At 44.3% G+C, this 26,067-nt stretch overlaps 1 protein-coding gene across 1 annotated transcript; it reads right to left on the bottom strand.

The window, feature by feature from the left end:
• Positions 1-2,960: 2,960 nt before the first annotated feature.
• Positions 2,961-25,578, bottom strand: LOC121998739 (cold-regulated protein 27-like). Its single transcript, XM_042553779.1, has 5 exons — positions 25,398-25,578; positions 24,306-24,500; positions 24,040-24,208; positions 3,332-3,430; positions 2,961-3,226 (listed from the first exon to the last, which is right to left on the bottom strand). The coding sequence occupies exons 1-5, from the start codon at positions 25,488-25,490 to the stop codon at positions 3,213-3,215; spliced, it is 570 nt and encodes a 189-aa protein (XP_042409713.1). The 5' UTR covers positions 25,491-25,578; the 3' UTR covers positions 2,961-3,212.
• Between the last annotated feature and the right edge of the window lie 489 nt (positions 25,579-26,067).

Genomic DNA, 26,067 nt, shown 5'->3' with positions numbered 1-26,067 from the left:
TTTGGACTTGAGTTAATCAAGACAAAGAGGGGTCAATCAATCAACTGATTGATTGAATCGTAGTCCAATTGATCAGTCGATCAATTGGAGGTATGCTACGAGTGAAGACAGGCCCAATCGATCGGTCAATCAAATGGAAAGTGATGTTGCGAGCACAGAATGATCCTCAATCGATCAGTCGATCGATTGGGCACCGCCAATCAATCGAGCGATCTATTGGGGGTTGGATTTCTCGTGCGAACGCGAGAAAGCTGAATCGATCGGTCGATCGATTCAGGCTTTTCTAACGAGAGCACAGAGACGCTTTGAATCGATCGATTCAAGCCCCCCAATCGATTTGGATGTGACCGTTGCACAGGATGTAGGTTTTGGATAACTGAGATCACTAGGATCTGACGTGGCAATCAATTGGGAGAATGCCCAATCGATTGGGAGCCCTAAAAGTGTAGATATAAAGGTGATGACGAGTTCTAACACAAAAAAAAAATCGCTTCTTCCGATTCTTCTCCACCAAGCTCACGACTTTTCCGTCAGTTTTTGGAAGCTCTTGGGGATAAGTGCTGCTACACTTCCAAGGTTCAAGAGATGTTCTTCAACAATAAGGTCAAGCAAGAAGAGGTTTTTCATTTGTATTCTTGTATTTTCTTCTTGCATGTGTTGTATCTTATTGTGTGAGTTTGTACGAGGTTTTTCCACCTCTGGTAGTTACCGAGAAGGAGTGTTTTTCATAATGGAGAGCGTGTCGTGTTTGGATCCTTGGATTAGTCATCTCTTCTTGAGATGGATACCAAGTAAATTCTTATGTTAGTGTTGTAAGTTTTGCTTTGAGTTCTATCCACTACATATCATCATCATGAAGCAAGTAAATGAAACGCGACGAGCTATTCACCCGCCTCTCCCCTTTAGCTACAAATTGACCCTAACAGTATCCATCAGCGTTCGTGCCAATGCAATATTACCCTTGGTGAATTTCTCAAGAATATTGGTTTTCATAGTAGCCTGAGAGAACAACTTTCTCTCTGAAATCTTGTTGTCTTCTTCGATGCGAAGTCTAACAATGTGTTCTTCCACATTTATCTCCTTCTGCTTGTACTTTAACTAGTTCTTGAAGTCCTTCCAACCGGGTGGCAGCTTTTCAATGATAGCAGCCACTTGGAAGATTTCATTCAAAACCATCCATTTTGAGTGAATCTCGTGCAAGATCGCCTGAAACTCCTGGACTTCATTGATCATCATCTTGGAGTCAACCACCTTGTAGTTCATGAATCGACCCATGATGAACTTCTTGGCCCTAGCATCCTCCGTCTTGTACTTCTTGTTCAGGGATTCCCACAGCTCTTTAGCCGTTATCTTCATACTATACACAACATACAACAAGCCGGCAATACAATTGAGGATGTAATTTCAGCAAAGGAACTCAGAATGAGTCCATGCCTCCACTGCACAGGTGGTTTGTGCATCATCATCGCTCAGCACGCTTGAGAGGGTCCTTGGTTAAGAACCGAGCTAGATTGAGTGTGGTCAAGTAGAAGAGCATATTCTACTGCTACCTTTTGAAGTTCAGTCCACTTAATTTCTCTGACTTTTCCCTGTGATTGAATGACACAATTCCAATCGGAGCGGAGGGGGCCTTCATGTATGGAGTCTATTACACCTCAACACTATGTTCTATGGTCATCACGATAGAACCAAATCTGATGATCTGTGCATCAACATCTTTAGCATGCTTGAGAGGGTCCTTAGTCAAGAACCAAGCTAGATTAAGCGTGGTCAAGTAGAAGAGCATCTTCTGTTGCCACATTTTGAAGTTCAATCCACTAAATTTCTCTGACTTTTCCCTGTGATTGAATGACACAGTTCCAATCGGAGCAGAGGGGGGCTTCATGTATGGAGTCTATAGCACCTCAACACTTTGTTCTATGGTCATCATAACAGAACCGAATGTGTTTCAAAATTGTTAAGCAATCTGCTGGAGATTATGGACAATTAGTCAAATTTAAATACATAAAATTAAATTCTATTTATCTGTTAAAATGACCTGAGCTGATAATCTCAAATTGTCAATAGGGGTTAGTTTCTGCCAAGTGCTGAGTGCAGACTGGTTGAGTAGACAAAGAGGCCGAGGGACAGATCAGTTGAGCAGGCAGTATAGTCAGTCGGGCTGTGTGGCAGATCAGATAAAGCCGACCGAGTGGTAGATCAACCGAGTGAGCAGAGCGGTCAAACAGAGAGTCCGACCAGATAGAGCGGTTGATCGGGTAAAATAGAGTAACCGATCGGGTGATTCAGTCGAGCGGGCTGAGAAGTTCAGCAGTCCGAGAGGCCGAGCGAATGTATGACCGAGTTGCCTAGCGAGTGAGTGATCAAGTGAGTCAGCGGCCGAAGGAATATTCGGCCAGTCGGGTAGAGCAACAGAGCGATTAAACGAGTGAACTGTCAGACGAACATGCAACCGAGCCGAAGAAGAGACTGAGTGAATGAGCGAACGGACGACCGGACAGGCAAATAAGTCCGACCAAGTCAGCAAGCGGCCGCCCAAATAGAGAGCTACATCTGTCCGCCAACTGGATAAAGAAGCAGCAGCAGACCACACGTGGATAATGAGAAGGTTAAGAGAAATCAAAAATAAATAATAAATACTAAAATAAATAATTTCTCCACGAGTAAAACTGGAAAACTAGAACCGAATATTTCCAGTTAATATTCTAGAGGATTCTTTCATTCAGATTCGACGTCACAGTCCAACTTCTCAGTGTGCGCGGATTTTCCTCGGCGAAGAAGGTCAAAATACTTCTAGAAGCAGTAGCAATAAATGGGCCTGCGGATGTCTCGGCCCAGTCGGCAACATTGGGCCGAGATAGTCTTGTTATTGGGCCTGTAGTTTGCTGGTCTACTAGAAATACAAAAAATTTATTGCAGCAGCAGTGGATGGAAGGAGGAGGAAAGTATGAAGTAAACTCCCAATTGCTTTGCGAATTATTACATCATATAGAGTAAGATTATTGTAGACTACTGCATTATTGATGTGAGCAGAAATATGAAGTTATATGGAACTAATACCGCAATCTCCAATCTAGTTCTTAATTATATGGCTGATAAACAATCTTAGGTGTTCTTCTGAAACTATGGTCCATTATGATGTGCGTCGAAAGCCACGTTCTCTTCCTTCCGAGGATGTTATGATCCTCATCGGTGCCAATGCTACGAACATCCTAAGTAGAACTGTCTGCAAACACAGTAGAAAATGAGAGACTCAGTAACGATATCCTGGAACTAGGGAAAGCTAAATATCTGCAAATGCATTTACTAGAAGCAGTCGAGGTTTACTCATCTTTGACATGGGGTTCCACAGCGTGGGATTTCGTCCTCTTGGCCGCTTGTTCCTCACTTGGTTCTTCAGAATCAATGTCGAAGTTCTGATCAGAGACTTCTGTAGAAAACCATGTTAATTTATATAAGTTTCACAAACTATCTGTATCTCTTCTGTAAAGAAATCCTTTTCATAGTAAGATCTTTGTGAGATATTTCATATTTGGTGGGTTTATTTATAAATTGTACATGTGAATACGAACAGAACCCGTTTAAGTCATCAAACTTAGGTTCATTAGGTTTCGAATTATCGGATATGAATTTATCGTGTAGAACCTGTTAACTTGATCTGTTATTATCTATGGGCTGATAACGGATCGAATTTCCTTATATATAGTGTTCGTCCTCAAGAGTTTAGGGATAATTTCTTGATGACTCTTCGTTCCCCATTAGACGAAGAGGATTCGACGTCGTCAAATCCTAAGCCTCTTGGAAGATCAACCTCCTTCTTCTTCTTCCGCAGGATCGCTGGATCGACGAGCACAACACGAAGAACAATCTGCTGCATTCAGGTCCTTCATGATTTATAGTTTATGTTTTACTTTGTTATGCCATGCTTTTGTAAAAACTATTAGACAATCTGTCGGAAATTCTGAAAAATTACCCAAATTTAAATACACAAAATTAATTTCAACTTATCTGTTAAAATGACCTAAGTTGATAATCTCAAGTTGTCAACGGGGGTTGATTTCTGCAAAGTGCTGAGTGCAGACTGGTCGAGTAGACAGAGAGGCCGAGCGAGCAGTATAGCAGATCGAGCTGTGTAGCAGATCAGGCATATCCGACTGAGTGGTAGATCAGCCGAGCGGGTAGAGCGGTCGAACAAAGAGTTCGACCGGGTAGAGCGGTCGATCGGGTAAAGTAAAGCAGCCGATCGGGTGGCTCAGTTGAGCGGGTTGAGAAGCTGAACAGTCCGAAAGGCCGAGCGAATGTACGATCGAGTTGCCGAGCGAGCGAGTGGTTGAGCGAGTGAACGACCGAGTGAATATTCGGCCTATCTGGCAGAGCAGCAGAGCGACTAAACAAGTGAACAGTCTGACGGGCGTGCAGCCGAGTGGAGGAAGAGACTGAGCGAATAAGTGAATAGGCGACCTGACGGGTAGAGAAGCCAAGTGACTGAGCAGGCGACCGAGTGAGCGAGCAACCGACTGGGCAGAGAGGTCGGACGGGCGATGAACCGAGACCTGCGATGGTCGCAGTTTCCTTGAAACAAATTCGCCCAACCTCCAATTGTGCTTTGAGGTTTACTTGGGTCATTGAGGGCTAGTTTCTACCAAGTGCTTAGTACAGACTGGTCAAGCAGACAGAGAGACTAAGCGGGCAGACCGGTCGAGCGGGCAGTATAGTTGATCGAGTTGTGTAGCAAATCAGGTAGAGTCGACCGAGTGGTAGATCAGCTCAGCGGGCAGAGCGATCGACAGGGTAAAGTAGAGCAGCTGACCTGGTGGTTTAGCCGAGCGAACTGAGAAGCTGACCAGTCCGAGAGCCCGAGCGAATGTGCGGCCGAGTTACCGAGCGAGCGAGCGGCTGAGCGAGTGAGCAGCCGAGCGAGCGACTGAGCCAGAGAACGACCGAGCGAAAAATCGACCGAGGGAGTATTCGATCGGTCAGGCAGAGCAGCAGAGCAACCGAACAAGTGAATGGCCAGACGTGCGTGCAGCCGAGAGGAGGAAGAGGCTAAGCAAATGAGCGAATGGGTAGCTGGACGGGCAGACAAGCCGAGCGGGTAGAGCGGTCGAACAAAGAGTTCGACCGGGTAGAGCGGTCGATCGGGTAAAGTAAAGCAGCCGATCGGGTGGCTCAGTTGAGCGGGCTGAGAAGCTGAACAGTCCGAAAGGCCGAGCGAATGTACGATCAAGTTGCCGAGCGAGCGAGTGGTTGAGCGAGTGAACGACCGAGTGAATATTCGGCCTATCGGGCAGAGCAGCAGAGCGATTAAACAAGTGAACAGTCTGACGGGCGTGCAGCCGAGTGGAGGAAGAGACTGAGCGAATAAGTGAATAGGCGACCTGACGGGTAGAGAAGCCAAGTGACTGAGCAGGCGACCGAGTGAGCGAGCAACCGACTGGGCAGAGAGGTCGGACGGGCGATGAACCAAGACCTGCGATGGTCGCAGTTTCCTTGAAACAAATTCGCCCAACCTCCAGTTGTGCTTTGAGGTTTACTTGGGTCATTGGGGGCTAGTTTCTACCAAGTGCTTAGTACAGACTGATCAAGCAGACAGAGAGACTAAGCGGGCAGACCGGTCGAGCGGGCAGTATAGTTGATCGAGTTGTGTAGCAAATCAGGTAGAGTCGACCGAGTGGTAGATCAGCTCAGCGGGCAGTGCGGTCGACAGGGTAAAGTAGAGCAGCTGACCTGGTGGTTTAGCCGAGCGAACTGAGAAGCTGACCAGTCCGAGAGCCCGAGCGAATGTGCGGCCGAGTTACCGAGCGAGCGAGCGGCTGAGCGAGTGAGCAGCCGAGCGAGCGACTGAGCCAGAGAACGACCGAGCGAAAAATCGACCAAGGGAGTATTCGATCGGTCAGGCAGAGCAGCAGAGCAACCGAACAAGTGAATGGCCAGACGTGCGTGCAGCCGAGAGGAGGAAGAGGCTAAGCAAATGAGCGAATGGGTAGCTGGACGGGCAAACAAGCCGAGCGGGTAGAGCGGTCGAACAAAGAGTTCGACCGGGTAGAGCGGTCGATCGGGTAAAGTAAAGCAGCCGATCGGGTGGCTCAGTTGAGCGGGCTGAGAAGCTGAACAGTCCGAAAGGCCGAGCGAATGTACGATCAAGTTGCCGAGCGAGCGAGTGGTTGAGCGAGTGAACGACCGAGTGAATATTCGGCCTATCGGGCAGAGCAGCAGAGCGATTAAACAAGTGAACAGTCTGACGGGCGTGCAGCCGAGTGGAGGAAGAGACTGAGCGAATAAGTGAATAGGCGACCTGACGGGTAGAGAAGCCAAGTGACTGAGCAGGCGACCGAGTGAGCGAGCAACCGACTGGGCAGAGAGGTCGGACGGGCGATGAACCGAGACCTGCGATGGTCGCAGTTTCCTTGAAACAAATTCGCCCAACCTCCAGTTGTGCTTTGAGGTTTACTTGGGTCATTGGGGGCTAGTTTCTACCAAGTGCTTAGTACAGACTGATCAAGCAGACAGAGAGACTAATCGGGCAGACCGGCCGAGCGGGCAGTATAGTTGATCGAGTTGTGTAGCAAATCAGGTAGAGTCGACCGAGTGGTAGATCAGCTCAGCGGGCAGAGCGGTCGACATGGTAAAGTAGAGCAGCTGACCGGGTGGTTTAGCCGAGCGAACTGAGAAGCTGACCAGTCCGAGAGCCTGAGCGAATGTGCGGCCGAGTTACCGAGCGAGCGAGCGGCTCAGCGAGTGAGCAGCCGAGCGAGCGACTGAGCCAGAGAGCGACCGAGCGAAAAATCGACCGAGGGAGTATTCGATCGGTCAGGCAGAGCAGCAGAGCAACCGAACAAGTGAATGGCCAGACGTGCGTGCAGCCGAGAGGAGGAAGAGGCTAAGCAAATGAGCGAATGGGTAGCTGGACGGGCAGACAAGCCGAGCGGCCGAGCGGGCGACCGAGTGAGCGAGTTACATGCCGGGCAGAGAGGCTAAGCAGGCGATGGACCGAGGCCTGCAATGGTCGCAGTTTCCTTGAAACATATTCTCCCCACTTCTAGCTGTGCTTTGAGGTTTACTTGGGTCATCCATTTCTCAGGATACAATAGTTAACCGTGATTTCCACCAAGCACTGGTGGTCACGGCGAACTAAGTGATCCCCGCTTGTTATCACGAGCACTCCGCCGAGCAAGAGTTACACGACAGAGGAGGAGGGGAAAAGAGGTGGAGAGCTACTGTTTCTTTTTTTGTATGTGTAACCTTTTTCTGTAGTCACAGTCTCCTTATATAGGAGCTCAGACCAATGGGCAACGTTAATGATCGTTTAATGATCATTATTCGTCAAGCTATGAAATGTCAACGTTTCGCTCAACTGCATTAATCTCTAATTTATGCATCATTACACCCTAAATAAGCAGCAAAAAGGTCTATGTGGTAAAATGTTGGTTGTTCTACTTGGACAAATTTACCCCGACCGGTCCAGCATTCGGCGCGCAGGTTATGCTCGCTTACGAGTGAACTTGGTTTAGTGCAATTCGGGCCCTAGATTTGTACCCCTTGCGCACCCACGCATGAGAGAGAGTCTCTCCCCATGCATGTTCACATCATCAATACATGTAAATCAATATAAACCAACTAAAATACCTTAAAACTTTCAATGTGAGACTAAAGTCTCATTCACAATGAAACTTCTTTCCTATTCCACCTCTTCTCTATTCACATCAAATATATCCAATAATCCCCCACATGAATGGAAATATAGAATATGAAAGCATTCAGCAGTTGAGTCAAGTATAGGATAAGTAAGTTTATCTTTTGAACCTTCCCTTGTGAATATCTATTTACTTATTGGCTGACAGTAGACACGATGTTCTTGAACTGTTCTGCCATATGTGTAACCATTGTCAAATCTTACCCAAGACTGTTCCTGATACAACTCAGTTCTCATGAGTGTGTTCGTTCTTGGCCATGAACACGTCTGGTTCTATGAGAAATTCTAAGAATTGTACCTCCAATTCTCTTCGAAGCGACCCCATTTCTTTCTCACATAGGTGATCTCTCGAGAATACCTATCTACTCTTCTTGATTAATAAAAACCCATTGGCTTACTCTGATCTAGTCACTATTTTATTGGGTTATCCCCACGGTGTGTCTAGTCAGTGCAAATTAGTTGTCCCTTTGAACATAGTTCTTGGGATCTCCAGTCAGCATAGGTTGGGTGTCCTCTGCACTGATCGCTGACAACAACATCAAACTTATCCCTCACGATGAGTTTGCAGCTAACTCTCTGTTTAACTCCTTGGTTAACAAATATGTTAGGTTATCCTTTGACTTCATATAGTCAACAATGATAACTCCCATTGAGAGTAGTTGTCTAATGGTATTATGTCTACGATGCATATGTCTAGACTTCCTATTATACAGATGGATATGTGCCCGACCGATTACTAATTGATTATCGCAATATATGCAAATTGCCGGCATAGATTTCAGCCATCTCGAAATATCTTCTATGAATTATCGTAGTCATTCAGCCTCTTTACCATATTTGTCAAGAGCCACAAACTCAGATTCCATCGTGGATATGGTTATTATCGTTTGCTTAGAAAATTTCCAAGAAATGGCTGCACCTCTCGAAGTGAATACATATCCACTCGTAGACTTAGAGTCTTTTATATCAGATAGCCAACTCACATGGTTGTATCCTTCGATCACCGTAGGATATCTCATATAATGCAATCCATATTCATGAGTATACCTCAAGTACCTCAATACTCTTGTTATCCCTTTCCAATGCTCAACATCGGGATTACTGGTGTATCTACTCAGTTTACTTACTCGTAGGCCAAGTCTGATCATGTACAACTCATCAGGTACATCAAATTTCTAATCACTCGAGAGTACTCTATCTGAGAGATACTTTCACCTTGATTTTTTGATAGATGTTGACTCATATATATCGGCGTTCATGCCAATGCAGTATTGCCTTTAGTGAATTTCTCAAGAATCTTGTCTACAAAATGAGGCTGACTAAGAATAAGTCCTTCTGTTGTTATAAGAATTTTGATTCCTAGAATCACATCAGCTAAGTACATGTCTTTCATGTCAAATTTTGAGTTCAACATATCTTTAGTGGATTTAATTATCTTATCATTACTCCCAATGATAAATATGTCATCTATATATAGGCATAAGAGGACGTAGTCATTCTCTGTGACTTTCATGTGGACACATTTATCACATTCATTAATCTTAAATCCACATTCCTTCATAGCATTATCAAATTTCTCATGTCATTGATTTGGTACATATTTCAAGCTATATAATTATTTCACCAGTCTACAAACCTTGTTTTTCTGTCCTGGTATAGAAAACTCCTTGGGTTACTCTATATAGATTTCCTTTTCTAAATCCTCGTTTAGAAAGATTTGTTGGGACCTTGACATTCGCTAGAGGGAGGTGAATAGTGTCTCACCCAAATCGTCGCTTCCTACGCTTGTTAGTGCACAGAGGAAACAAAAATACTAACAAACAAAAGCAAAGCTAACCATAGAAAACAATAAACAAGAAGCAAACCCAATGACACGTTGTTTAACGTGGTTCGGAGATGAAGCTCCTACTCCACGGCTGTCCGTAAGGTGGACGATCCCGATCCGTCGGTGGATGACTCCCCGGAAAACCTCCGGCTAGCTCGTGTAACTCCTTGTGGGTGGAGAAATCTCGCCACAAACTCTCACCAAGGACTCTTGAGAAGCTAGGGCACTGGTAGACTACTAATAGGGGTTAACCACCTCTATTTCGTCAACCTTAACCAAACTTCCAATGCTTGGTTATATAGGCCACAAGTTAGAAAACCCCGCCTACCAGTTGACTGCCAAAACATGCAGTCGACTGCCCTTCGTGGAAATTCGACCGTTGCAGCCCAACGGCTCGATACCAACTCTTTGTTCGCTCCCAGTCGACTGCCCTAGTCGACTGCACCAGTCGACTGATGAAACCACCAGTCGACTGCTACAGTAACGCTGCAGTACTGCAGTGACGCTACAGTACTGCTACAGTGACACTACAGTACTGCTACAGTACCCTAATTCTAGGATTTTACCCCGAGTACATTCACTCAGCACTCGTTCTCACCCGACCAACCTAGACCTAGCCTTCTAGCCTCCTTCATCAGCCTTGCATCCCTCGGATGCCTCCCCATTCTTCACGTCTTGCCTTCTGGAGCTTCCATCGGCCTTGTCATTGTTGTCGGGTCTTCCTTTGCTAAGAGGTCGTGCCTCTGAGACTTCATCCATTGCCAAGTCACACTTGGACTTACATTGCCAAGACTACATGCTTGGACTTACACCGCCAAGACTCATCCTTGGACTTTCCTCCTTTGCCAAGATCACACTTGGACTTTCCTTGTTATATCTGTATCCTGAACATTCACAATGCATATCAAATATAACAATAAACCTAACATAAACCTTTGCCCAAACATCAAACCTTAGGGTACCCAGATTGCTTCGACAAGATTGTCTTTACATCCATATGATGTATTTCGAGATTTCATATAAAGACTATAGCCAACAATACTCTAATGGAAGTTATTCTCGACATAGGAGAATACATATCAAAGTAATCAAGGCTTTCTAGCTGTCGGTATCCTTTGATTATCAATTTGGCCTTATACTTATCAATTGTGTCATCTGACTTTACTTTCTTCTTGAAAATTCACATGCAACCTAGCGGTTTACTTTCAAAAGGAAGATCCACAAGTTTTCAAGTGTGATTTTCCAAGATAGATTCTATCTCAGATGCAATTATCTTTCTCCAGTGAGGTCCGTCAGAAGAGCTTACAGTTTTAGAGTAACTTTGGAGCTCACTTTCTAACATGAAAGTAATAAAATATGATTCGTAGGTTTTTCCACCCGAGCTCTTTTACTCCGTCTAGGCTCAACCTCAACCGGTCCATCATCATCTTCTTCGCCTTATATTTCATATGCCCGTTTTGAGAAGCTACAATCCTCTCGGGGTTTATATGGAAACACATGCTTAAAGAACAAGGTATTTCTTGATTATATTATCAAGTTTTTGTGTATATCCAGTATTTATGACTCATACACAAAAAATTGATACGCACTGCTGTTATGCGCATATCTAATAAATATGCAATCAACAATCTTTGATCCTATCTTAATCCTTTTTGAATCAGACACCAACACTTTGGCAATACACCCCCACATTCATAAATATTTATAGGACAATATTTTTTCATTTTACAACTCATAAGGGTTCTTATCTATTTTCTTACGAGATACCTTATTTAAAACGTAATTAGTTGTTAACATAGCTCCCCCCACATGAACTCTGGCAGTCCATAGCTTAATAGAAGAGCATTTATCATCTCCTTTAGAGTTCAATTCTTACGTTCAACAACTCTATTTTGCTGAGGAGTATAAGGAGTTATTATTTCGTGTCTGATTCCATATTCAGTACATAACTCAACGAACGGTGATACATATTCACTGTCTCGGTCACTTTGAACCACCTTAATCTTTCTATTAAGTTGGTTTTCAACCTCATTCTTAGAGAGAACAAATTTTTCTATAGCTCCATCCTTACTTTTGAGAAGATACACATAATAATATTTTATGTTATCATCTACAAAAGTAATGAAGTATTTGTTCTCATCACATGTTGGAGTACCTTTGAGGTCACACATGTCAATGTGAATTAGCCCGAATGGTTCATTTCTTCCTCAACATGTTAAAAGGATGACTTTGTCATTTTTTGCTTCAACACAAATCTGACCCTTGTGTTTTGGGTTAAGGTGGAATGTAGGTATGTTTTACATAGTTATTAATCTACGGAATACATAGTAGTTAATATGTCCTAGTCTGTAAACAAGAAGACTCAAGCATATGAGTGGAAGAACTTTCATTTTTCTTAATCTTAGGCTTAATGGTCATTCATTTTTATTTATCTTCCAACAAACATTCCATTCATGGATAGTACAACTATATCTGACTCAAAGATAATGCGAAAGTCATGCTTGCTTAATAGTGATCCGGATACTAGATTTTTTCGAATCTCCATAACATACAACACATTGTTCAGAGTAAGGCCCTTGCTCAAAGTCATCTTCAGCACCACTTTTCCTTGGCCCATGATGTCCGAGGTCGTTGAGTTTCCCATGAACAACTTGTCTCTATTGACTTCTTCAAAGTTGTGGAGCAGCTCCTTATTGCAGCAGACATGTCTGGTGATTTCAGTATCAATCCACCATTGCCACGGGTTTGAACCTACCAGGTTCAATTCAAAGACCATAACGCAAAGGTCGTCCTTTTCTGATTTCTCGTTTAGATTGACCTCTTGCTTCTTCTTCGACTTTCTGCACTCCGAATATTTGTGACCGATTCAGTCACAGTTGAAGCACTTCCCAGAGAACTTCTGCTGATGCCTCCTCTGGGTCCCATCTTGGAAGACTTAGGGTTCTTTCATTTCGAGTTTTGACAATGCACGATCACGTTGGCTTCACAGTAGTCTAAGAGAACAACTTTCTCTCTGAACTCTTGTTGTCTTCTTCGATGCGAAGTTTAACAATAAGTTCCTCCACATTCATCTCCTTCCGCTTGTGCTTCAGATAGTTCTTGAAATCCTTCCAGTCGGGTGGCAGCTTTTGAATGATAGCAGCCACTTGGAATGTTTCACTCAGAACCATCCCTTTTGAGTAGATCTCGTGCAAGATCACTGAAGCTCCTAGACTTGGCTGATCACTGTCTTGGAGTCGACCATCTTGTAGTTCAGGAATCAGCCCATGATGAACTTCTTAGACCTAACATCCTCCGTCTTGTACTTCTTGTCCAGGGACTCCTATAGCTCCTTAGTCGTTCTCTTCATGCTATACATAGCATACAACAAGTTGGCAAGGCAATTGAGGATGTAGTTTCAGTAAAGGAACTCAGAATGAGTTTTATACTAATGGTCTGTGCATCATTATTCTCAGCACGCTTGGAAGGGTCCTCAGTCAAGAATCGAGCCAGATTGAGTGTGGTCAAGTAGAAGAGCATCTTTTATTACAACCTTTTGAAGTTCAGTCCACTGAATTTCTCTAGCTTTTCCCCGTAATTGATTTACACAATTCCAATCGGGGCAGAGGGGGTCTTCATGTGTTGAGTCTGTTGCACCTCAACACTTTGTTATGTGGCTATCTCAACAGAACCAAATCTGTTTCAAGATTGTTAAACAATTTGCCAGAGATTCTGGAGAATTAGCTGAATTTAGATACAAAAATTAAATTCAACTTATCTATTGAAATAACCTGAGCTGATAATCTCAGACTGCCAATGGGGGCTAGTTTCTGTAAGTGCTGAGTGCAGACTGGTTAAACATATAAAGAGGTTGAGCAGGCAGACCGGTCGAGCGAGCAGTATGGCCGACTGGGCTATGTAGTAGATCAGGCAAAGTTTACCGAGTGGTTGATCAGTTAAGCGAGCAGATCGATCAAACAGAGAGTCCGACCAAACAGAGCGGTTAATTGGGTAAAGTAGAGCAACCGAACGGGTGGTTCAACTGAGCGGACTAAGAAGCTGAGCAGGCCAAGTGAATGTGCGGCCGAGTTGCCGAGCGAGGGAGTGGTCGAGCGAGCGAGCGGCCAAGCGAGAGAGCGGCTGAGGGAGTATTCGGCCAGTCGGACAAAGTAGCAGAGTGATTGAATGAGTGAACGGCCGGACAAGCTTGCAACCGAGCGAATGAGTGAACGGGCGGCTAGACGGGTAGAGAAGCTGAGCGGTCGAGTGGGCGATCAAGTGAGTGAGCAGCTGGCCGAGCAGAGAGGCCGAGCAGGTCATGGACCGAGGCATGCGATGGTTGCAGTTTCCTTGAAATAGATTCACCCCACCTCCAGCTGTACTTGGAGGTTTATTTAAGTCGTCTGTTTCCCATGATACAACGGTTAACCGTGATTTCCACCAGCACTGGTGGTCACAACAAATTGAGTGGTATCCGACTGCTATCACGGGCACTCCGTCGAGCAAGAGTTGCACTTGCACGACAGAGAAGGAAGGGAACGGAGGTGGAGAGCTACTGCTTCTTTTCTGTGTGTGTAACCTTTTGCCTGTAGTCGCAGTCTTTTTATATAGGAGCTCAGGCCAATAAGCAACGTTAATGATCGTTTAATGATTATTATTCGTCAAGCTGTGAAATGCCAACGTTTTGCTCAACTGCATTAATATCTAATTAATGCATTTGTTATCGAGTTTTGTGTGTTTTTGTGAAGAACGTGAAGACCAACGAGTGAATCGTCACTTCTTTGTCGAAAATCACCACATTTGATCTAATTTTAGGTCAAATCATGATTGTGTAATTGATTGCCTTGGTCAGGCAATGGATTACCAAGCCTAATTATTACCAAGTCTAAAATTACAAATAGAATCATCTGGAATCAATTGACGTAATCGATCAATTGACCTTAATCGATTCAATTAGTTTGGTAATCAATTGGCTAATGAGGATCGAATACGGATCAATTCTAGTTGATTACAGGTTTGATAATAGATGTTTAATCGATTAAACACTTTAAAATCGAATACAAAAATGATTGGAATCAATCGATCAATCGATTAAAGCTTTTCGATCGATTAGAAATTTTTCTAATCAATTAAAAGGCTTGAGTCTCGATAAAAAATATGTTATTAATCCATTATAATTTTTTTAATCGATTAACAGGTTGAAATCGTGACAGATTCGATTAGAATTGATCAACTAATTAATTGATGCTTTCAATCGATTAGGATGATAATCAATCAACAACCTTAAACTCGAGATAGAATTGATTATCAATGATTTCTAATCGATTAAAAGGTTAAAGGGTAATTGATTAAGATCGTTTTCACGATTAAGTTTGCTTTTTAATCTATTAAAAGAGTGTTTTTACATGAAACAGCCCAATGTATGCATGTGTCGATCGATTATTGGATTTCATGAACCGATTATTGGATTTCATGATTAAGTGCAATGCATGTGAATCGATTAATGCATTGCATAACTAGATTAAAACCATTAAATAATAATATAATGTAAGTTTCTGGATCAATTGGAATAATTGATTAAAATGAATCAATTGATTATTATATGATATTAATTAATAAATCTAATTTAGAATTATTAAAGTTATTAAGTGATTATCCGTTCGATTATAGTTCTTAATATGTTATCAATTCAAAAAAGAACACTTTAAGTTTAATGCATTTTGTGTCGATAGACATATATTTATGCTAAGAGTAATCGGCCCAAAGGAATGTTACTTTTATGTCAGATATACGCTTAAGTTAACTTACAACTATAAAATAAATTTTTTATTTTGTTCAGATCATGCACAAAATATGTTGTCCCAATGGAAGACATTATATGACTTATGTGGCTGATTAAGGTTGTTGTGAGTTATGAACCAATATATAATTCATATAAAGTATCATATTATGTGCACAATGAATTAGCCAAAAGAAGACACATTATGTGGCTAATTAAAGTTTGAGTTAAATGTGATGGTACCCCAAGGTTGTTTTGAAATTGTCAAATAAGTTAGGTTAGGTCTTGTTGTGTTTAACCTTGTGTCTAAGTGTACAAGAACTTAGGAGCGCATGATGTCGGGCAAAAGACGCAGCTAGCGAGAAGGACGACACGAGAGAGAGTCGATGGGCTCGATGCGTCTGAGGGACGAGGAGCTGCGGAAGAGTACGCGAGCGAACAAGAAGGAGGCGCGCGACGTTTCCAAGGGATGAGAAGCCGAGAGCGGAAACTTGCTCAAGAAGGCCGGAAGTTGGATTCGGGTGAGCCCTATTCCGGATGGTCGAAATCACCCAAGCGAGCAGAGTCGGAGCGGAAGACCCGGACCGAAGCAAGCGGAGCCAAAGCTGGAGGCCCGGAGAGAAAGTCACCCTTCGGGGCACCCAGAACTAAAATTTTATCAAGATCGACGTGGACTTTGACCGACACATCAGGGATAGAATTCTATCCCACTCCAGGCGCCTGGAACCCTTTTAGACGCCTCAAACAAGGCTATATAAGTAGCCTTGCTCCCAAAGCTTCTGAACAACAAGAAATTAAATAGTGCAACAACACTTGTAGACACTTTCTGTTTTGTTTAGCTTTCTTTTTCTTTGCGTTCATTGTTGCAAGAGACTTCTCCACCTGAAGGAGATTCTTAGTACGATTCAACTGCCTTGGATTAACAACATTCTCAGTTATAACCAAGTAAATCTATAAGCCTCATCTTTTAAGTTTATCTTTTATTTTTATGCAAGTGTTTGTTTAAGTTATAAGCCGAGGAATGTACTTTTATTTGTTTTGTGCAGGGGTTATTCACCCCTCCTCTAGCCGGCCGCCAAGGGTTCTAACAAGTGGTATCAAAGCAAAGACGCTTCAGGAAGACTAACCATCGATCGAAGCACCGAATCGATGGACGGATCAAGCATATACTCACCGAAGTTCAAGGGAGAGTTCGCGAGCTAGAAAAAGAGAATACGGGTATTCTTTAAAATCGATTTTGAATTACTTTTAATAATGAAGTTCGGTTTTGTAGCACCCGAAGGTAAGGAAGAATACCAGTGGACGAAGAAGGAGCAAGCTGACTACGTGGCAAACGGCAAAGCAGAGTTCCATCTGCTGAGCGTCCTACCACTACAAGAAGTCAATTGGATCGACACCTACAACTCAGCAAAAGAGCTTTGGGAGAAGTTCATTGAGTTACACGAAGGGACATCTGAAGCCAAGCTCGCAAGACGAGACTTACTTTGCAACCAACTCACCAACCATCGATTTGAAGAAGACGAAACCATTGCACACCTTCACTCGAGGATTAAAGAGCTCATTATCGGACTTTCGAATCTCGGAGAAAATGTAAGCAACCGAGATTCGCTAAGGTACGCACTTAATGTTTTCCCTAGAAATACGAAATGAGCATCATTAGTATATGCCTACTATATCTCTAAGGATTTAAAATATGTTACCTTAGAAGAGTTATTTTCAACTTTTAAAGTCTATGAATCGAGATGTGCAGATTTAAAGGAGCCGAAGCATAATATTGCCCTCAAGGCGAAGATGGATGAACAAGAGTAGGAATCTTCTTTCAAAGACGATGAAAAAGTTATTTAAGTCTAAAAAATCTAATCATCTGCAAGGTAGAAAGAGAAGAAAAATCAGATACTACCACTGCGATGAAGAAGGGCATGTTAAAGACAACTGCCCTAAATTGAAGAACAAGGACAAAGGCCATAACAAGAAGCCCATCTAAGAGAACAAGCACAAAAACCTGAAGGCGACGTGGGATGAGGCCTTCTCCGGACTCGCGTTAATAGCAAGCTATCAAGACGACGAAAACGAAGCAAGCTCGTCCGAAATTAGCATCGATGAAGGGAGAGCGTACTACTACAACGTCATGTCGTTCGGACTCAAGAATGTCGGAGCCACTTACCAGAGGCTGATGAACAAGATGTTTTGACGGTAGATTGATCGTAATATGGAGGTATACGTCGATGGCATATTAATAAAATGCCTTCGAGCTGCTGACCTGTGCGCAGATATCGAGAAGACCTGCCGAACACTGAGGGCTTATGGAATAAAGCTGAACCCGAGCAAGTGTCTGTTCGGCGTGAAGGGTGACCGCTTCTTGAGTTACATCATCACAGAGCGGGACATTGAAGTCAATCCATGCAAAGTCAAAGCGTTACAAGACATGCCGCCGTCTCGGAACTTGAAGGAAGCTCAACGACTGACCAGTCGGATCACGGCGCTGTCCAGATGCATATCCAAGTCGTCCAACCCGAGCCTGCCATTCTTTAAAGTGCTTCACCGAGTTACAAAATTCTAGTGGGACGCCGAGTGTGATCGGACATTAGAAGAGCTTAAGGAATATCTTAACTCCTTGTCTGTATTAGCTAAGCCAATTGTTGGTAAGCCGCTCTGGATCTATTTATCATCCAACGAGTATGAGGTTGGGTCGGCTATAGTTAGGCAGAATGGCCAAGAGCAATATCATGTATACTTTTTAAGTCATATATTGAAGGATGCAGAGTCTCGTACACCGGGCTGGAAAAATTAGCTTATGCTTTGATTCTCATCGCTTGGAGGCTTCGTCCATATTTCCTCGCACACTCAATCATCGTGCTGACTAACAGCTCCTTGGGACGGGTCCTCAACCCCGAGGCATCAGGAAGACTGATCAAATGGACAGCTGAGTTGGGTGAATTCGACATACAATATCAACCCTGAGCGGCAATCAAAGCTCAAGCCTTGGCGGATTTCGTCATAGATGTCCATAATGTCGAATCGGAGGCAACGTGGAAGATATAGTTGACGGCTCGTCCACTCAGCAAAGTAGTGGAATCAGCATATTGCTCATCTCACCACGGGAAGACCGGATGCAACTTTTCGTTCGGCTTGACTACCGCGCCACCAATAATGAAGCTAAGTATAAACCATTGATAACCGACCTACATGCAGTCCGACATGTGGGAGCTGTTGAAGACCTCATCCACTTGGAGTCTCAATTGGTCGCTCAACAGCTATCCGGGAGGTTCGAGATAAGCAATGCCCGACTCAGGCTCTATGTGGAAGCCTTCGAAAAGCTGAAGACTAACTTTCAGGAGGTCATTATACAAAAGATCCCTCGATCGGAGAACCGGACGACTGCTGAGTTGGCAAAATTTGTCAATTCGTTATCACCGATCGTCATAGGGCAGCCGATCGAACAGGTCTCGGTCGTGACACATATTGACCGAATGGAAGGAATGACCTTCCCGAACGACTAGAGGACAACTCTGACAGAGTTTCTGCGGTCGGGAGTGATCCCTGCCGATCAGGAAAAAGCTCGCTTGATGAAGAAGAGGGTCGGACGGTTCACCATGATCGGAGACCATCTTTATAAGAGAGCCTTCTCCAGGCCCATACTCAAATGCGCCGGATCGGAAGATGTCGAATACATCTGCGGGAGGTGCACCAAGATTCCTGCGGAGGCCATCGGGGCGGCCGTGCGTTAGCTCGGAAGATACTCCTAGCCGGATATTTTTAGCCGACCCTCCAAGAAAACAACGCTCGTACGATGACCACCTGCTTATCCTGTCAAAAGTATCACAACCTTCCGCATCGACCAACCGAGGAAATAAAGGCATCCATAGTATCTTGCCCGTAAACCAATGGGGCATGGATATCGTTGGGTCATTCTCTATGGCGACAGGTCAACGGAGATTTTTGCTCGTCGTTGTGGACTACTTCTCAAAGTGGATGGAAGCCGAGCCGCTTGCAAGAATAACCGAACATATAGTCATTAAATTCGTTTGGCAGAACATCATATGCCGGTTCGGTATCCCACGCCGGCTCGTATCAGATAATGGGAGACAATTCGCCTGTCAGAGGCTCAGAGAATAGTCCAGGCTATGACATCCAACAAGCCTTCACCTCTATGGCTTACCCCCAGAGCAACGGATAAGCCAAAGTCGTCAATCAGGAAATCCTCAGAGTTCTTTGTGCTCGGCTCGATCACGCCGGAGGCAGCTGGGTTGACGAGCTCTCCAGTGTGTTGTGGGCCCTTCGCATGACCCCGAAGGAGGGGGCCGGCATAACCCCCTTCCACTTGGTATACGGCGGCGAAGTAGTCATCCCTGTGGAGGTCGGGGTAGAATCCGATCGGGTGCAGTACTACAATGAAGGAAACGTCGAACAGAGGCTCATGGAGCTTGACTTGGTGGGCGAAACGCGGGCTAAAGCAGTTGTTCGGCTAACAACGTACCGACAATGGATGAAACAGAACTACAGCCGGAAGGTGATCCCGAGGTCCTTCCAGGTCGGCGATCTCGTGAGGAAGAAGGTGAAGCCGGCCGATGACGTCACCAAGCTCGAAGCCCCATGAGCGAGACCTTTCAAGGTCGTGCAAAAGCTCCGCTCAGGCGCCTACTACTTGGAGGATGAGGGGGGGAAGACAGCTCGAGAGGCCTTGGAGAGCGAATTATCTCCAACCCTACAGAGTTAGATGAGAAGTGCACGAGTGAATACATGTATCTTTGTATGTTTCCTGAACACAGGACAAATATAAATAAAAGTGAAGAATGTCACTCTTGAGATGTGTCTTCCCCAACGGTCGAGTGGCGACCTTAAATCCTGGTCTACATCAACTGTCGAGCGGTGACCTTAAATCCTAATCTACATCGACAGTCGAGCGGCGACCTTAAACCCTAGTCTACATCAACGGTCAAGCGGTGACCTTAAACCCTGGTCTACATCAACGGTCAAGCGGTGACCTTTAACCCTCGTCTTCCGCAACAATCGAGCAGCGACCTTAAATCCTGGTCTACATGCATCAACGGTCGAGCAACGACCTTAAACCCCCGTTTTCCCCAACGGTCGAACGGTGACCTTAAGCCCTGATCTACATCAACGGTCGAGCGATAACCATAAACCCTCATCTTCTCCAATGGTCGAGCGACGACCTTAAACCTTGGTCTACATCAACGGTCGAGCAGCAACCTTAAACTCTGGTCTACATCAACGGTCGAACGACGACCTTAAACCCTCATCTTCCCCAATGGTCGAGCGACGACCTTAAACCCTCGTCTTCCCTAACGGTCGAGCGACGACATTAAACCCTCGTCTACATCAATGGTCGAGAGGCGACCTTAAACCCTCGTCTTCCCCAACGGTCGATCGACAACCTTAAATCCTCGTCTTCATCAACAGTCGAGCGACGACCTTAAATCCTAGTCTTCGCCTAATCTTTATAAACGGTCGAGCGACGACCTTAAACCTTGGTCTTCACCAACGGTCGAGCGGTGATCTTAAACCCTCGTCTCGATAAATGGTCAAGCGACGATCTTATAACTCAAGAATGATGAACGACCGACCACGAAATATAGTGACCGTTCGGGACTATTCTTCAAAATACTTCCGTCACCAATCGGAAGGTCGTAGAATCATAATGAGCAACCTTAAGAACAAAACGGATCGATCGGCTGGATAGACTAGTCGTTGCCGATCGGAGGAGTCACGAGGCCACGAGTTTATGCAATATTCAAAAGACAAGTTGAAAAAAAACAAATACTAGAAGAAGATAACGTTTAGCCGAACGGACAAGCATTCGTGGAAACTTCAAAATTTTACAAAGGCGGAACTCTCAACCTCACTCAAGGTAATCTAAGACATCATCGGGCAACGATTCAGTCAGCTTGTCCCGACTAATGACCTTACTCGATAAAACAGCAGAGATGTAGCTATCTGCTTGGAGTTGGCTGAATGCCCCTTCGATTGTCAGGTCGAACAGGCGAAGTGCCCGATCAGCGACCTTGTCGTTGAAAGTGTCCGAGCAGATGTAGTTCCTCTTCATAGCTTTAAACCGGCTAGGCTCGACATCTTGATAAGTTTTCAAGGCCGATCGGGAGGCCTCCAGCTCGTCCTTCGGAGTGGCCAGCTCATCATTTTTTGCGGAGAGTTGGCCTCGAAGGGCAGTTTCTTCGGTCGATCGAATTTTCCGTTCAACGACCAAAAAATCTTCAGCTTCTTAGCGAGAGCCCGGACCTTTTTATTCTTCAGGTCCAGGTCTTCGATGGCACGGAGCTTCCTCGTATTAGCTGATTCGATCTTGGCATCAAAGGTGCTGACTTTATTGTTATGCTGAGCCAGCAGAGAGGCCCGCTCTGCGCTCTTTCCCCGCTTGGCCTCTAGCAGCTCGGTGCTTTTTCACCATATCGGCCCGCAACTTAGCAACCTCAGCATTCGTTTGCCCCTGAGAGGTGGAGGATTGGCCTCTCGACGCCTTCAGCTTCTTGACTTCCTCCTCCAGAAAGACGAGCCTCTAGCACATGGCCAGACTCTCTACCCATTACTACAAATAACCAGGAAAATATAAGCGCCAAGCAGAGATAGATTAAGAAGAATACAACACTTACCCCAGTGGACATCTGGGTGTGGTTGTCCGCAAGCGCCCCCGGAGGCATCATCGCTGCACGGGCTCGGGCGTCAGCCCATATCTGTGCGAGCGGCCCCTGGATAAATATTTGGTGCTCGAGGGCTCGGGATGTAGCACTAGCTGACTTGTGTCATTCCTCAGTCGAAAGATGAAGAACCGCCGTTACATGGCACTGGCCACTCGGGGCTGATTAGGCAGAGGTCGCTCGGCCGGACGGCCAAGATGAGGATGTCGGACGGATGCTAGATTTCTTGACCTTCGATGGTTGTGGCATGAAAGCCATTGGCAGCGCGCAGAGAGTCCCTTGCAGCAAGCCGAATAACGAGGGCGTTCAATCAGATGACGTGGGGGTCGTAGTTTCTTGAACTAGAGTGGGGGTCGAAGTTTCAACCTGTTCGGCGGACCGCACCACCGAGGATGCAGAGCATAATGAAGGCTTCGCCCGGTGCCTCTTACGCCTGATCAACGGCTCTCCTAAGGAGGCTGAGCCTGATGCCCCCTCAACTTGAACGACCGGAAGCTGTACGGAGGAAGGTTGTGATCCACCAACCGCTCCACCACTAGGCATCTGGCTGGCTGCCACTCCGCTCACCAAGACTAGAGTCACTTCACTCTCGTCTTGTAGATCTTCTTGAGAGTCGACCGGCTACAGACCGCGGCTCTCCAACTCCTCCACAGTCGTCGCATTGATCGCGGCATCCGCAAGCTTAGCCTTGCCGGCTAGACGTGCATGTAGCATGACTTCAACTGCAAAAGAGGAAGAAAAATCAGTTAAAATTAAAGGAATGAGTGAAGAAGTTGCATACCTAGGTTGGACGGAAGTCGGGTGCGGATCAGACTCAAGCCGAAAATATAGAGGACGTCCTCCAGCAGTAACTTGTGGATGTCATATTTCTGACCGACCAACATTGAAGCTGCGTTGAGGTATTCCGACCGACTCTTATACTGTTTCAAGGGAGGCTAACTTGCCACTTCGAGATACCAGTGGGTTGGGAAGTCTGATCGCTCGGGAAGGCGTACAAAAAAAAAAGTATTCCCTCTAATGCTTGTTGGAGGTCGACATTTTGTCAAAGAAAACTAAGCCCACTCGGGCTTGGAAAAGAAAAGTCTCTGGCTCGACAATTTCGGATAATAAAAATAGTGAAAAATTCGGGGAGTGAGAGGAATGTCGTGCAGGCGGAATAGAACAACTACCCTGCACAACAGTCGAAAGGAGTTCGACACTAATTGATGAAGGGAGATGTGAAAGTATTTACAAATGATGGGAAAGATGGAGTGAATAGGAAACCGCAGACCGTTGGTAAACTGATCCCTAAAGAAACAAAGACAGCTGGGCAGCGGAGAGTTTGACCGATCGGAAGGAGAAGGAAGAACAATTTTGTATCCAGAAGGAAACTCAAAGGTGGTTGTCAGACTCTTAGCATCGTCGGCGTCAAACCTGGACTTAGTAGAGGTGTACCAAAGCCCAGGGACGTCGACAGGCGGCTGTGAGGAACTCAGGCGGCTGTGAGGAACTCGCGATCGCAAAAAACAAAGGCAGCGAAAGGATGCAAGGAGAAGGAAGCCTACTGGAAGAATATCGTCGGAACACAGATGAAGAAATGCCGAAAAACTCGAAGACGAGGAAGTGTAGAGGCCGGGCTTATAAGCCTCGGGGTTGGCCGACCGGAGCCGTCCGAAAGGAAGTCACAATAGAATGGAGTCAAACCCACATAAATATGCATTGATCCTTAACATTGATTCAACTGTGCATCAGCGTGTGATGTAGGAATAACCGAAAGGAAGTCATTCCAGATCCAAGAATTAACTAGTATTATAAAGTTGGACTCAACTACATGTACTGTTGAAAAATTGACTAGTATCAATGTGTAATATCTTCCACGATATGATGCCAAAAACTAACTGCTATATGGAATGGCCAAGGTTTCTTATATTAGTTACAATATTGTTAGTATCATAATGTACTGAGAAAATAAATTAGCTCGTAATTTTCTCTGTTTCTAAGTCATGTATTCATAGTAAATAATCATGTGGAGATCAGTATCGTATTGAAGAAGAATATCAAAGGAAATAAACAGAGCAAATTTAAAGTCACCACAACTAGTTTGAAGTAGAACCTGCAATATTTCCTGCATAATGCTGTCTTGGCATGTGCGAAGAGTCGGCCTGTTTTTGATTTGTGTTTGCATTGAGTGAAGGCATTGCTCGATTTATGAGTTCATTCTTCATCTCAAATTGTGTCCTTTTCCTCACAAAGTTATGTGAACTTGTACCGAGAAAGTCAAACTACACGCGATCAACAAGAAGGATTGTAAATGGATAATCAAAAAGTAAAATCTCCCCCTCATAAATTTTCTATGAAAAAGAAATCTGGCTTTAAAACCTGGCAAGAGAACTGGCAGAAGTTGGAAGTTGAACCTAACTTCTTCATAGGTTTTGGTGGCAGAAAATCAAGGAGATCACTTGATGCATTCTCATTGTTGTATAACTGATTAAGGAAAGATGATTCCATGGAGTTCAAATATAAATTATGCTTCTCATCAGTCCATTTTGTGGGTAGAAAGAGAGCTTGATAGTCCTGGAAGCAAACACAACTTCATCTGGGAATTGTTAAACAATCAAAAACAAGTTGTGCATCCATCAAAGTGAGAAAGAAACAGATGTAAATACACCAACACAGTAGGTATTTTCTCCATAGCTGTGAAAATCTTCCCAAGTTAATCATGTAAGATCTACAACAAGATAAAATCAAATTGCAATTTCTTATTTTTTTTTTAAAAAAAGTTACCTTGATTCTCCATAGCTTGTTCTTTCTTGTTTTTCGCTTCTTCGACAATCTTCTATGAGTCAAAAACCACCCATTCCCACCCCAACACACGCACACACACACACACAACACAACACAAGAAGAGTGGATCTTAGACCTACACGGTTTCCATGACATCAAGATCATCAAGATAAGATGAGATATGCTTTAACCCAACTCAATCACACCGTATGGATTAACACTTCGTGTTCAACTTCTACGGTACAATTTTGATCAACCAAAACGAAGCATTAGTTAATATTAGCCCGCAATTAGGTAAAATTCCAACATTATATCATCAGTCAGCTAAAATTCGTGTGTTTGTGTGCGTGTTAAAAAGGCTCAAATCTCTGCCAGTCGTGCCAAGTGTTTTCTTTTGTTCATTTGTATTCATAAATTAATTAAAAAGGTTGAAATTTGATCTGTCGGTTCAACCTAGGGTTCATCCGTTAAAAAGCGGTACGATCAAATCTTTAGAAGCATGCGCAACCCTAAACTTCTACAACCACTCCTGAAACAGATTCCAAATCACAGTCACAAAATTTCACAAACAAAAAGACAAATCCTACGGTTTTCAGAGCAAAATCAGGCTCTCGAGTGTTAAACGATTAAAACATGGAAGAAATCTTGAAACAGGGAGAGGCGGAAGGAGGTCGAATGCAAACTTACACTTTTGACGCTATCATCACTGCCGCCGGTCGCCTCCCCGGAGCCCTCCTGCCGCTCGTCGGAAACCTCCGTCGGAATCTCTTCGTCGTCCATTGAAGATTTTTCACGTTGATTTGGAGGAGGGAGATGCAATGGAGAGATGAGAAGGCAGGCAGCGGAAGAGGAAGGGAAGAGGCAAGGAAAAAGGTCAGACCGAACTCCGAGTTGGCACGACCTTTTCGGACACGTGGCTCAAAAAGTGCAACGGCCTACTATTACACTGCAAAATATCAAGAGGAGATATACCAATTGGGCCCATCCGAACCGTTCATCAGATGGAACTTTACTTTTTGGCCCCTGTTGTTTTTTGTTTCTCAGTTGGTCCTACAGTTCGCCTAACAATTGCCAGATTTTTTTATCCAATAGTTTCACTTATGTGAAAATTTTATTTTACTCCCTCAGAATTTTTTTATGTGGTTATATGCGATTATTTTTAATATATATATATATATATATATATATATATATATATATATATAACAAATATTAGAACACAAATGTTCAAACAAAAAAATAATAAAGGAGTTGTCAAAATTCACGGCCAACTTGGTAAAATTTCTTGAAGTTGGAGGGACTAAAAAAGGTTTCTTTTCTAAATAGTAGGCCTGTCGGATCCAATTTGAAGGTTAGG

This window comes from Zingiber officinale, chromosome 6A (assembly GCF_018446385.1).
Source record: "Zingiber officinale cultivar Zhangliang chromosome 6A, Zo_v1.1, whole genome shotgun sequence".
Taxonomy (NCBI): domain Eukaryota; kingdom Viridiplantae; phylum Streptophyta; class Magnoliopsida; order Zingiberales; family Zingiberaceae; genus Zingiber; species Zingiber officinale.
The sequence above is the reverse complement of the archived record's forward strand: the minus strand, read 5'-3'. Positions and strand labels throughout refer to the sequence as shown.